This window comes from Clupea harengus, chromosome 3, assembly GCF_900700415.2.
Source record: "Clupea harengus chromosome 3, Ch_v2.0.2, whole genome shotgun sequence".
Lineage (NCBI taxonomy): Eukaryota > Metazoa > Chordata > Actinopteri > Clupeiformes > Clupeidae > Clupea > Clupea harengus.
In genome coordinates this window covers 17,533,263-17,545,508 of record NC_045154.1, presented here as the reverse complement: position 1 = coordinate 17,545,508, position 12,246 = coordinate 17,533,263, and the positions used below count along the sequence as shown (strand labels likewise).

General features: G+C 47.0%; 2 protein-coding genes and 8 non-coding genes across 10 annotated transcripts; 9 read left to right on the top strand and 1 right to left on the bottom strand.

The window, feature by feature from the left end:
• The first annotated feature begins 152 nt into the window (after nucleotides 1-152).
• rpl4 (ribosomal protein L4) lies at nucleotides 153-5,379 on the top strand. The gene is made up of 10 exons (XM_012818765.3): nucleotides 153-260; nucleotides 988-1,159; nucleotides 1,372-1,478; nucleotides 1,714-1,852; nucleotides 2,562-2,686; nucleotides 3,305-3,434; nucleotides 3,849-4,005; nucleotides 4,329-4,412; nucleotides 4,636-4,756; nucleotides 5,233-5,379. Exons 1-10 carry the CDS (start codon nucleotides 258-260, stop codon nucleotides 5,329-5,331), a joined length of 1,137 nt encoding a protein of 378 aa, XP_012674219.1. The 5' UTR covers nucleotides 153-257; the 3' UTR covers nucleotides 5,332-5,379.
• Nucleotides 814-912, top strand: LOC116220084. Its single transcript, XR_004163460.1, has one exon. It is a non-coding gene; the product is annotated as a small nucleolar RNA SNORD16 (small nucleolar RNA).
• On the top strand, nucleotides 1,202-1,270 carry LOC116220082. The gene has a single exon (XR_004163458.1). It is a non-coding gene; the product is annotated as a small nucleolar RNA SNORD18 (small nucleolar RNA).
• Nucleotides 2,400-2,470, top strand: LOC116220079. The gene has a single exon (XR_004163455.1). It is a non-coding gene; the product is annotated as a small nucleolar RNA SNORD18 (small nucleolar RNA).
• Nucleotides 2,923-3,021, top strand: LOC116220083. Its single transcript, XR_004163459.1, has one exon. It is a non-coding gene; the product is annotated as a small nucleolar RNA SNORD16 (small nucleolar RNA).
• On the top strand, nucleotides 3,586-3,656 carry LOC116220081. Its single transcript, XR_004163457.1, has one exon. It is a non-coding gene; the product is annotated as a small nucleolar RNA SNORD18 (small nucleolar RNA).
• LOC116220080 lies at nucleotides 4,134-4,204 on the top strand. Its single transcript, XR_004163456.1, has one exon. It is a non-coding gene; the product is annotated as a small nucleolar RNA SNORD18 (small nucleolar RNA).
• On the top strand, nucleotides 4,472-4,542 carry LOC116220077. Its single transcript, XR_004163453.1, has one exon. It is a non-coding gene; the product is annotated as a small nucleolar RNA SNORD18 (small nucleolar RNA).
• Nucleotides 5,042-5,112, top strand: LOC116220078. The gene has a single exon (XR_004163454.1). It is a non-coding gene; the product is annotated as a small nucleolar RNA SNORD18 (small nucleolar RNA).
• A 91-nt stretch (nucleotides 5,380-5,470) lies between the features above and the next one.
• Nucleotides 5,471-12,125, bottom strand: LOC116219257 (dual specificity mitogen-activated protein kinase kinase 1-like; the record flags this gene model as incomplete). Its single annotated transcript, XM_031562446.1, has 8 exons — nucleotides 5,471-6,692; nucleotides 8,287-8,332; nucleotides 8,520-8,578; nucleotides 8,783-8,847; nucleotides 9,276-9,483; nucleotides 10,854-10,978; nucleotides 11,816-11,867; nucleotides 12,036-12,125. Coding segments are annotated over 8 exons (759 nt in total), but the record flags the coding sequence as incomplete, so codon positions are not given.
• Nucleotides 12,126-12,246: the final 121 nt, after the last annotated feature.

Here is a 12,246-nt window from a genome sequence, read left to right as displayed (position 1 = left end):
GTAGTGGATATTCTTTTTATTTTACGGTATTAAATAATGAATTCAATACACCAAATATGGAATTAATTGTAATTGCATATTATTTGGAGTGTTACTCTAGTGCTAATATTGCATAACACTTATATCCAAGTGTTGTCGGAAGTCGCTACATCTCGGATGCATATATCCTGGGAGGTGCAATCCAGACTTCCTTTTCTTCCGTGGCCGCCATTGAGTAAGGAGCGTGGTTCCAGGCGTGCCGTGAAAACTACAATAAAATGGTATGATTTTTAAGTTGATTTTGACAATATATCGTCTCCGTTGTGGCAGTAGTTGTTGTATTTCACAGTATTTTCGAGTCAGTTGTCCGTGGAAGAATATTTAATGGCTATAAAGTTGAGAAGTTGAGACTAATACGATTTGGAAGCCATTTTGAGCCATGGTGGAAGCTAGCAGCTACACGTGTGATTACTAGCCCGTGATTTCTGAAATACATTGCTTGTTGTTAAATAATCGTAACGTACCTGTTCGGTGACTAAAAAGTTCTATTGATGTGACCGTAAGTTTTTCACTGAGTGGACTGTTTAGCATATCAAAAGTATTCAGTAGTTGTCTTAGTTGACTCGTAACATTTAACGTTAGCAGTGAGGGATAGTAGGCCTCTGCAATCCGAACCACAAAATTAGAATTTCAGTCTCCCACTGTTAAAAGTTAAAGCGAACTGTCTGTACCTTACTGTCTTTAATGCCTTATTCCGTGGAAGTAAAGTGAGTTTGAATGCTAATTCACTTCATATGTATTTATGCTAGTTTACCTTAACAATAAGGTATCACTTGCAATGATGGTGTAATTTGCGTCTGACACTGTGCTCAGCGACGGTTGCCGCCGTCATATATGCTGTCGCAGATGTTTGTTGAAACTTAAATCTGAGCAAGTGTAAGAAATGCGTGCGTACCTTCCTTAAGCACATATCAGCCCCATTTTAAAGTTGCATGCCTCTCCTTTCAGGCTTGTGCCAGACCGTTAATTTCGGTCTTCTCCGAGAAAGGAGAGACCTCTGGCAAAAATGTTGTGCTGCCAGCCGTGTTCAGAGCCCCCATCCGCCCTGACGTGGTGAACTTCGTGCACACCAACATGCGCAAAAACGGCCGTCAGCCATACGCTGTCAGCGAGTTGGCCGGTAAGTGTTATGTTTCTGTGACCGCTACAACTACGACTAAAGCTCCAGTGATGATACTCCACTTCTGGTCCGTGTTTTTGATGTCCTGATAACAATGGAAGTACTGATGAGCTTAGCCCATTCACCATAAAGATGTCCCAACTCCTACTTCTCCATGGATGGTTGGTGTTCACATGGGTTTTGGGCTAACATGACTTGTTTCTGTGTTTCAGGTCACCAGACCAGTGCCGAGTCCTGGGGCACAGGCAGGGCCGTGGCCCGTATCCCCCGTGTGCGTGGAGGTGGTACCCACCGCTCCGGCCAGGGTGCCTTCGGAAATGTATCCTTGTGCCTGAGCAGTCTACTTGAGCATTGCTGACCTTAAAGGCAGCAAGTGAACAGTTGTGTGGGTGTGTATTGGTCAGTTATGGTGTGAATGGGTTGGAGACATATTTTTTGGAAGCCTGACAAAGCTCTACTCTGAGCTGGTCCAATAAAAGCTAATGTGACCAAGATGAATGTTGGCGGTTCTTGCATGTTCCCGGTGCGTTCCTGTTTCCTTGACTCCCCTGTAGATGTGTCGCGGAGGCCGTATGTTTGCCCCCACCAAGACATGGCGTCGCTGGCACCGCAGGATCAACATCACCCAGAAGCGCTACGCCATGTGCTCTGCCCTTGCAGCAACTGCCCTGCCTGCCCTCATCATGGCAAAGGGTAGGTTTGCACTTGGTGCATGTCTGGTGGTGTGGGGGACTCTGCCAGTGAAGACAAGGTGCAAAGTAGTCTAGAGTAAGATATTGTGCAGCTTTTATTTAGTTTCTCAGAGCTGAAGACTTGTTTCATCAGCTGTAGTTTTGGGCATAGACACTCCAAAGTGCAACTTGTTTATCTGGTTGTCCTGTTCAAGATGATGCTTACTATGCAGGTTTTTTTTTTTTTTACAATAATCATGCACATCTTTTTTTTTAAAGGGAATAGGTGATCAAAACGCAATGGTCTTAAATCATCCATTTGTAGTTCCTCCTTCAAAAATGCTAGTTTTTTCTTTTTAAATGAAGATTAAGTGGCATAAATGCACTGTGAACTGTTGTGGCTGCCCTGCCCCTGGTTTAAAGACCAGTCCAGTGCTAGATTAATCATAGCCGGCAGAAGGACTGTGCTTGTAAATCTGGTTTCTCCCTTTCGGAGGCTGAGAACATGCTACTAGTGGGTTTTGCTGTGCAATAACTGTTTGAAGATCACAAAACTGCAGTAATGTGTCTGGCGATGATGATATTCCACTTCTGGTCCGTGTTTCTGAACACCCTGATTATATTTGGAAGTCCTGAGCTCGTTCATACCTCACTATTGGAGGTCACTAAGCATGTTCGGTGTGTGTGGCCCGTTGTGCACCCTCTTAACCTGCAGTGTCATTCTGGTGCAGGTCACCGCATCGAGGAGATCCCTGAGGTCCCCCTGGTGGTTGATGACAAAGTTGAGGGCTACAAGAAGACCAAGGAAGCGGTGCTTCTGCTGAAGAAGCTGAAGGCTTGGAATGACATCAAGAAGGTGAGCCGCTCTTCTGTCGGTGGTGTTAATGTCAAGAGGTCTTGCCCTGAATACAACTGAGTAGTGCTCTTGTAATTGATGTTGGAGCGTTTTCTGTAGTGTGTGTGTGTGTGTGTATACACAGCAATGATGAGCTGTGCTTCAAGATCAGTGTTTCTGAAACAAATAATGTCTTCATATATCTAATTCACTTCATATTTATTTATGCTAGCTTACCTTAACAATAAGGTATCACTTGCAATGATGGTGTAATTTGCGTCTGACACTGTGCTCAGCGACGGTTGCCGCCGTCATATATGCTGTCGCAGATGTTTGTTGAAACTTAAATCTGAGCAAGTGTAAGAAAAATGCCTGCCTTCTTTAAGCACATATCAGCCCCAGGGAAGTTCTGAGAAGTTTTCGAATAAATATACAAAAGCATAGAAATTGGAAGTCTTCATTCCTGCTTGCTTTTTAAGATAGCTTTGTGCTTGCATGAAGTGCATTTGGTCACTCAATGTCAAGAGGTCTCGCCTTAATTTTGCACGTACATAACTACAACTGAAGAGCTGCACTCACTTCCGGTGAACGTTGTGTCTCTTGTACTTATGTCTATTTAATTCCTCGTCTGTGTTCCAGGTCTACGCCTCTCAGCGCATGCGTGCCGGTAAGGGTAAGATGAGGAACCGCAGACGCGTCCAGCGCAAGGGACCGTGCGTCATCTACAACGAGGACAACGGCATCACCAGATCGTTCAGAAACATCCCAGGTGAGGCCTAATAAAGTCTAATCAGAAGTGATGCTGCCTTTTTAAAGAGCACCTTCATGATCTCCTCCTATGGCTGCTCCCTTTTGAAGGCTGAGAACTAGTGGGTTTTGCTGTGCAGTGATGTGTCTGGAGTTGCTTCATATTGCGTGTTTGGCGATGATGATATTCCACTTCTGGTCCGTGTTTCTGAACACACTGATTATATTTGGAAGTCCTGAGCTTGTTCATACCTCACTATTGGGGGTCACTAAGCATGTTAAGTGTGTAGCCCGTTGTGCACCCTCTTAACCTGCTCTGTGTGTCATTCTGGTGCAGGTTACCGCATCGAGGAGATCCCTGACTTATTAATGATAAGTGTGTATATTGACCTTGTGTAAACTAGTGTGTTTTAACCCTTTGTAATTCCGTTCAAAGGCATCACATTGCAGAATGTGAACAAGCTGGACCTGCTGAAGCTGGCTCCCGGTGGACATGTGGGTCGTTTCTGCATCTGGACAGAAAGCGCCTTCCGCAAGCTGGACGGTCTCTACGGCACCTGGCGCAAGGCCTCCACCCAGAAAGTTGACTACAAGTGAGTAGTGCTCTTGTAATTGTGTGTATGTGTAGAAGCCTTCAGGAGCGATTAGTTATGTTTTCCAAACGCATTGTTGAGTGATCACCATGGTAACTGGAGTGTTCAAAATGATGGTGTAGCGTGTTTGGCGATGATGATATTCCACTTCTGGTCCGTGTTTCTGAACACACTGATTATATTTGGAAGTCCTGAGCTTGTTGAATAAATATACAAAAGACACAGATGCATAGATATTGAAATTCACCCTTTGTCTTCATTACTGCTTGCTTTTTAAGATTGGTTTGTGCTTGCATTCAGTACATTTTCCCTCTTTTGTCCAGCTTGCCAATGCACAAGATGACCAACACAGACCTGAGCAGAATTCTGAAGAGTGACGAGATCCACAAAGCACTTCGTGCCCCAAAGTAAGCGCATTGTTCCGCCTGCCTAGACATACTGTTCCAAAATGAGGGTGTAGCGTGTTTGGCGATGATGAGATTCCACTTCTGGTCCGTGTTTCTGAACACACTGATTATATTAGGAAGTCCTGAGCTTGTTCATACCTCACTATTGGAGGTCACAAAGCAATGTTTAGTTTGTAGCCCATTGTGCACTCTCTTAACCTGCTCTGTGTGTGTCATTCTGTAGCAAGAAGAAGCTGCGCAGAGTCCTGAAGAAGAACCCTCTGAAGAACCTGAGGGTGATGATGAAGCTGAACCCGTACGCCAAGACCTACCGCCGTCGGGCCATCATGGCGCACAACCCAGCGGTGAGTCATCTTCCCCCGGTCAGATGTTACTGGGATTTAGCCTGGCATTGACACCCACTTACTGGACGCTTGAGAAAATTGGAGGCTGTGTATTTCAGCATTTGAAAGCAGTTTTGCTTTACATTACAGGGAATGTTTTTCAGCATTTTGCTAGTGGCACTTAATAATTGTTTATGCTACACTTTGCACAGCGCTATTTTCGAAGGCTGAGAACAAGTGGGTTTTGCTGTGCTTAAGATCACAAATCTGTGCAGTGATGTGTCGAGTTGCTTCATATTGCATGTTTGGCGATGATGATATTCCACTTCTGGTCCGTGTTTCTGAACACCCTGATTATATTTGGAAGTCCTGAGCTCGTTCATACCTCACTATTGGAGTGCCACTTAATAATTGTGTATGTTACACTTTGCACAGCGCCATTTTTCCGAGGTTGATTTGAAGGAATCTGACTTGTCTGCGTTGTTTGTTTCCCCCAGATCAAGGAGAAGATGCTGAAGTCCAAGAAGAAGCCAAGGAGGAAGAACCCCAAGGTGAAGCCTGCTGCTGCTGCTCCCGCCGCCGCCAAGGCAGAGTAGAGCTCTGGACTTCAGCAATGCATACAAATAAAAAGTTATCTTATAAAATTCACTGCATGGTGTGTCATTTTGTCTTAAGTGTGATGTGGGGGGGGGGGGGGGTAACCTCCTTGTTTATTGAACAAGTTTATTGAACAAATACCCTTAAATTAGATTTATTTTTTTCTCTTTTTGTAACACAAATTTGCACATACACATGGGGTAGACCAGCGGTACAAGGCTCGGAAAGACTTCCCTACCATAAATAAGCATATTTAAGGGATTGAAATTGGCCATAGAACAAGTTGAGGTCGTTCGATGTAAGGCTGAAACCACTTCAACAAACGGAAGATAAACCAAGAAAAATATCTAGTATGATGTTTGCATTTAGGCTTTTTTTTTTTCTGGCTTTGTTCCTACAGGTCTAAACAACAATTAGGCAATTCTTGGCAACATGTCTGGTGGCCAGATAACTGCTGAGGAAAATTAAAAACTAACCTGTAGTCTATAGCATGAATCTGAGTTTAAAGTGCAACCTCTAGTCTGGAGCATGGATCTGAGTTTAAAGTGCTGTTCCAGCTTGAGGTCCCTCACTTGTCAGGAAACTAATCCTGCTTTGAGACCCTCCAGGTTTCCTCAGAGTTGGCTGTTTAAAGTGGCAGCGACCATCTTGAAGGCTATGATGTGTCCTGGCAGAGGATGAAGCATTTTGTGCTGACATGACACACTTGTGCAGTGATTCCTGCCAATTCATTAACAGTCTATACTGACAGCCGTGTTCTCTCAAACCACTGTCGGACTGACTCTTAAGACATACATTATAGAAGAGGCCTCCACTGTCGGACTGTCTCTTACAGACATACATTATAGAAGATGCCTGGTGACCTCTGCCAAGGAGGGTACGTCTTTGCTTCTGTCAGCAGGATTACACAAAAACTAGCAGGCCGATTGTCAATGGGTGTAGAATGGGCCAAGGAAGAAGTCATTACATTTTGGAGCGGATCAACACATTTCTTTTCACTAACTTTAACATTGAGAGAGAGAGAGAGAGGACCTTGGCGGAGGTCTGCACTCTACAAGTGCCCATCTAGTTCTCTTGTGTAATGAGGCAGTGATTGGCTAATTTTCACTGATTGGCAGACTTTTGTGTGTGAGGGTGTTAGCACATGGTAGGCGGTTGGTTAGTGTGTGTGTGTGTGTTTGCTGGAGGTTGGCAGAGGGTCTTGTTTGGCATGGCTGTTAGGGATGGTGGGGGGAGGGTCACGCTCTCACACCCCCGCGCTGTGGGTGGGTGTCACAGGTTGGTTCAGCCCGATGGTGCTGCACAGCCAGCCGGCAAAGTCCACCTCCTCCGCCTCGCACTGCTTAATGAAGGGATGGACCTGTTGACGAGAGCAGGGGAGGGCAGAGGGCAGAGGGCAGAGGAAGGGATTAGTGCCACGGTGCGCTCAGCAGCGCCTAAGCATCCGGCTCCGTCAAGCATGCATGTGTCTGTGGGTACGTGGGTATGTGGGTAGGTGGCTGATGAATACATAAACCCAACTATGGGAAAAGCTTCGGTCGGTGGTCAGAAGATAACAGGTTAGATTGGGACAATAGTGGGCACTTCATGTGAAATGGTAATGTAACGTCTTGACTGTTCAACTGTTTGTAAATGTATTCTGTTCAACATTTGTACCCTTCCCCATGTTACCTACAGAGGTGGGTACATCCTTACACTATAGAGGGCAGCTTACAACAGACATTATGTATTTCACTGTCCCTTTCTAAAATGGGAAGTTTTGTCACCATCTTTTTATTAAAGCTGTTTCTCTCAATTCCTCTCGTCATTGCTGCAAAACAAACTACTAATGTCGTTGGGTGCACTTATCCAATCTTATCCAGTCTAGCCTTAGAGGTGAGACTAGGGTTCCTCTAGGCAGGCCAGCTCTCTACCTCAGTGCCCTATGGAGCTAGACCAGCTATGCTATGCTATGCTACGCGGCCATGTGGTAATATAAGAAAGCCAAACTCTTCAGCAATCACCAACATCCCCGACACCTTTCTTATCCTTCATCCTCTTTGAGGAATAGAAAAATAAAATAAAAATCTCCCTTTCCCTCCTCCGCTGCTGTTGTGCTTTCAGTGAACCTCTCAGTCCTACGGCCAGCACAGTCTACCTGAGCCCAGTGTTTCTGAAGTATGGCCTTACAGCGCTCTGCTTTCAAGGAACCTCTCTGTCCTACAGTCATGGCCTTTCAGTGCTTTGCTTTCAATTGTTTCCCCTCAGCTATTTGTATCCGACCTCATCACGTTTAAGGCGCCTTGGATGAAAGTGTCAAATGCAAAATGATACAATAGGCTAAATTCAGATGAACTGGAAAGAAGCTGTGTCAACTGTTGTACAGTAATGTGAGGAGGAGAAGAGTTGTTGAAGAAGAGGGGAGAGGAGGTGAAGAGTTGGTGAACAGGAGGGGAGAGGAGGTGAACAGGAGGGGAGAGGAGGGGAAGAGGAGGGGAGAGGAGGTGAACAGGAGGGGAGAGGAGGTGAAGAGGAGGGGAGAGGAGGTGAAGAGTTGGTGAACAGGAGGGGAGAGGAGGTGAACAGGAGGGGAGAGGAGGTGAACAGAAGGGGAGAGGAGGTGGAGAGGAGGGGAGAGGAGGTGAAGAGCTGGTGAACAGGAGGGGAGAGGAGGTGAAGAGGAGGGGAGAGGAGGTGAAGAGTTGGTGAACAGGAGGGGAGAGGAGGTGAAGAGGAGGGGAGAGGAGGTGAAGAGTTGGTGAACAGGAGGGGAGAGGAGGTGAACAGGAGGGGAGAGGAGGTGAAGAGTTGGTGAACAGGAGGGGAGAGGAGGTGAAGAGGAGGGGAGAGGAGGTGAAGAGTTGGTGAACAGGAGGGGAGAGGAGGGGAAGAGGAGGGGAGGGGAGAGGATGTGAAGAGTTGGTGAACAGGAGGGGAGAGGAGGTGAAGAGCTGTAGCACAAGCAGGATTCTCACCACCAGGTGCTTCAGGTCTGCCCTTTCTGCTGGGTTCTTGATTAAGCTGGAAACAGAGAAATAAACCAGCTTTGGTTGTCAACCTTTGTGTAGTTACATCGTCTTTCCACAAGAGAGCAGCATGCCTCATTGATAAGCTGATCACTGGAATCCACACCTACGGACACGCATCCCACACACACTACTGGAAACACGGCTGGCCTCTGTGTGTGTGGGAGTGTGTTAGTACGTACCATTTATTAACGAAATCTTGGAAGTCAGCACTGAAGATCCCCGGCAGCTTTGGAGGAGGCTGAAAGTAAATACAATACATGATTCACATTATGTTCACACCACCAGGCCACAGACAGACACAATGTCTCTTTGACAGCTCCATTCACCCCACCAGGCCACGGACACACACGACCAGGCCACAGACACACACCACCAGGCCACAGACACACACCACCAGGCCACAGACACAATGTCTCTTTGGCACCTCCCTCCGCTCGCTCACCTCATTCACAATATAGTCAAGCAGCTCAAAGATGGCCATCGGAGGCCTGCTCTCAGGGCCGTAGGCTGTAACAGTTAAAGCAATCATATTTAAAAACACCACATTTGATTAAAAAAAAACAAAATAAAAGATGTAAGAAGCTTAAGAATCAACAGACAGAATGAAAATACAAAATGGTAATATATTCATGTGATGTCACACGCCGCGGCGTTAGAGCATAGACTGGTCATGAGGCCAGTTTACCTCAGCAGTGATGGCAAACATCGGTCCCCCTGAGTGACATCCATACTGGGACACATGTTTGTTTATGCTTAGCACTAGCTAATGTCATATCTCTACCGAATAATGAACTTGCTAGCTGGCTTGAAGCTCAATGCAATTCCATTCATTTTCATTGATTCACTGATAGATACTGATTGACTGAACAATGGACATCGTCATCAAAAGTGCGTTTCCGACCTCCAACGGTCTCGGTCTGATCTGAGACACTCACAGCTCCCAGGCCTGCCGGGGGGCCTGGGTTTGGGGGAGGTCTCTGCGGACGAGGGGTCCCCCTCCACGGGCTGCCCGAAGATCTGCTCCAGCTCCCTGGCGTCGGGTGGCGGGATGGGGAAGCGTCCGATGGCCATCTCCACCAGCGACAGCCCCATGCTCCAGATGTCCGACTGCACGGAGTAGTGGGTGCCCTGCAGTCTCTCCGGCTGGGGAGGCGCAGGGAGAGGAGGAGGTGAGGAGGTGAGGGAGGGAGGAAATGGGAGGGGGCAGACAGGAAGGGATAGGATGACGCAATGGGAGCCCCAGCCCCAGGGAGGGGGGGCTAATGTGAGATCGTACACACACACACACACACACACACACACAGACACGTACGCGAACGGGCCGGCAAGAGAACAATGTATGCTATTTATTTCAACACCTGCCAAGTCCGGACAAACTCGCATGACTGAAAGGCTTTGAATGAATCAGATTTAACTCTTCGCGCCCAGTGAAAGTGTGTTTAATTTGGGATATAAGCATTCTTAAAATGTAACATTGCCTGTCACAGAACACAAATAAATGCCATAATGTGCGTTGCAAATGGTACGGTACAGCGGTTTGTATTTCCTCAATCAGCATCAGGAGTGGAAGGGCAGCTCACACTCAGGCGGCTAGAAGCTCGGGATGTTTGATCCCAATCACAGCGTGCAGTGCAGTGTTATATATTATACAGTTATATATATATGCTTCGTTTAAATGTACGATTGCCAGTCACAGCTCACAAGAGATGTCCCCACATGCTGGCCACATGCTCAGCAGCATAGTGATTCCTCTTTCTTTAATTAGTGCCTTTTAATAAATGCATTGCTAGTGTTTGATCATTAGTGGTAAAGGGGCATGTAGTATTCTGATGGCTAGACACTGGGAGACACAGGGAGACACAGGGAGACACAGGGTTAGAGACACAGGGAGACACAGGGTGACACAGGGAGACACAGGGAGACACAGGGAGACACAGGGCTAGAGACACAGGGAGACACAGGGTTAGAGACACAGGGTTAGAGACACAGGGAGACACAGGGCTACAGACACAGGGAGACACAGGGTGACACAGGGAGACACAGGGAGACACAGGGTTAGAGACACAGGGTTAGAGACACAGGGAGACACAGGGAGACACAGGGCTAGAGACACAGGGAGACACAGGGTTAGAGACACAGGGAGACACAGGGCTAGAGACACAGGGTTAGAGACACAGGGTTAGAGACACAGGGTGACACAGGGCTAGAGACACAGGGTTAGAGACACAGGGCTAGAGACACAGGGTGACACAGGGTTAGAGACACAGGGCTAGAGACACAGGGAGACACATGGAGACACAGGGAGACACAGGGAGACACAGGAGACACAGGGAGACACAGGGTTAGAGACACAGGGAGACACAGGACTAGAGACACAGGGTTAGAGACACAGGGCTAGAGACACAGGGAGACACAGGGAGACACAGGGATAGAGACACAGGGAGACACATGGAGACACAGGGAGACACAGGGTTAGAGACACAGGGTGCACACAGCCAGCAGCAGGGACTTACGGACATGTAGGAGCGCGTCCCCACAAACGAGTTGGCCATGGAGTCGATGAGCTGTCCGCTCACGCCGAAATCGCACAGCTTGATCTCCCCGCGCGAGTTCACCAGGATGTTGGATGGCTTCACATCTGCACAGAAGGAGGGGGGCTAATTGCTTTGGCAGCAGGGAACAGAGCATGCATGTCCACATCCATTTACCACCGTGTGCGAAGCACGACGCCTTTCAGAGTAAAGGACAGACATCTGTACTTGTCCACATCTCCTCCTTGCTACACCGCTGATTTATTTTGAATATACAATGCACTATCATATATATACCGTGCACACTGTAAAATAACGACACTGCGACCTTGGTATGATGTACTATAGTATTTTCATATGTATGTCCAATATAATTAGCAGGTAAATAATATAGTGCATTCCTAATATGGAGGGACATTTACTTCTGTGGTCTAGGGGACTTTAACATGCTTTACACTGAGTCTAAAACAGCAAGATTATAATAGGGAGAATAAATGTAAACACGTGATATGTAAAAGCATATAAAGGAATAGTGGTTTTAGGATAATTGCATGTTTGAATGAGTTTGTAAAAACATTGACCCTGTTCCCTGTGCTGCTGGCAACAGGAACAGATTCACTGACCTTTGAGAACAGACTCACTGACCTATGACCTATGAAAACAGACTCACTGACCTATGACCTCTGAGAACAGACTCACTGACCTCTGAGAACAGACTCACTGACCTATGACCTCTGAGAACAGACTCACTGACCTATGAGAACAGACTCACTGACCTTTGACCTCTGAGAACAGACTCACTGACCTATGAGAACAGACTCTCTGACCTATGAGAACAGACTCACTGACCTCTGAGAACAGACTCACTGACCTATGAGAACAGACTCACTGACCTCTGACCTCTGAGAACAGACTCACTGACCTATGAGAACAGACTCACTGACCTCTGTGCATGATCTTGTGTTTTTCCCTCAGGTAGGCCAGGCCCTTTAACACCTGGTGAGATAGCAGGGGAGAAGCCTGTTACATTTGACTGCACACACACACACACACACACACACACACACACACACACACACACACACACACACACACACACACACCTTCTAAAGCACACACAGTACCACACTGCAAAAGCAGCCAGACTGAAACACAGGCACTTACCGCAATGCTGACTTTGCCCAGGATCTGTTCAGGGATTTTGCCGGCCAACTTCAGGGACTGGTCCAGAGATCCCCCATCCTGCGAACGCAATCAGTATTTACATCTGGCCATGGAAACACTCACACACACACACACACACACACACACACACATTTATGATGACTTTGGAGCAAATGTAGCAGAGAAGCTTAATGTGCGCATGTGTTTTTTT

What these genes read in the sequence shown, in the direction of transcription:
- rpl4 (XM_012818765.3), top strand. An exon ending in TGCCCTCATCATGGCAAAGG is followed by an intron (nt 1,853 to 2,561) that starts GTAGGTTTGCAC and finishes ATTCTGGTGCAG; the next exon opens with GTCACCGCATCGAGGAGATC. An exon ending in ACCCAGAAAGTTGACTACAA is followed by an intron (nt 4,006 to 4,328) that starts GTGAGTAGTGCT and finishes TCTTTTGTCCAG; the next exon opens with CTTGCCAATGCACAAGATGA.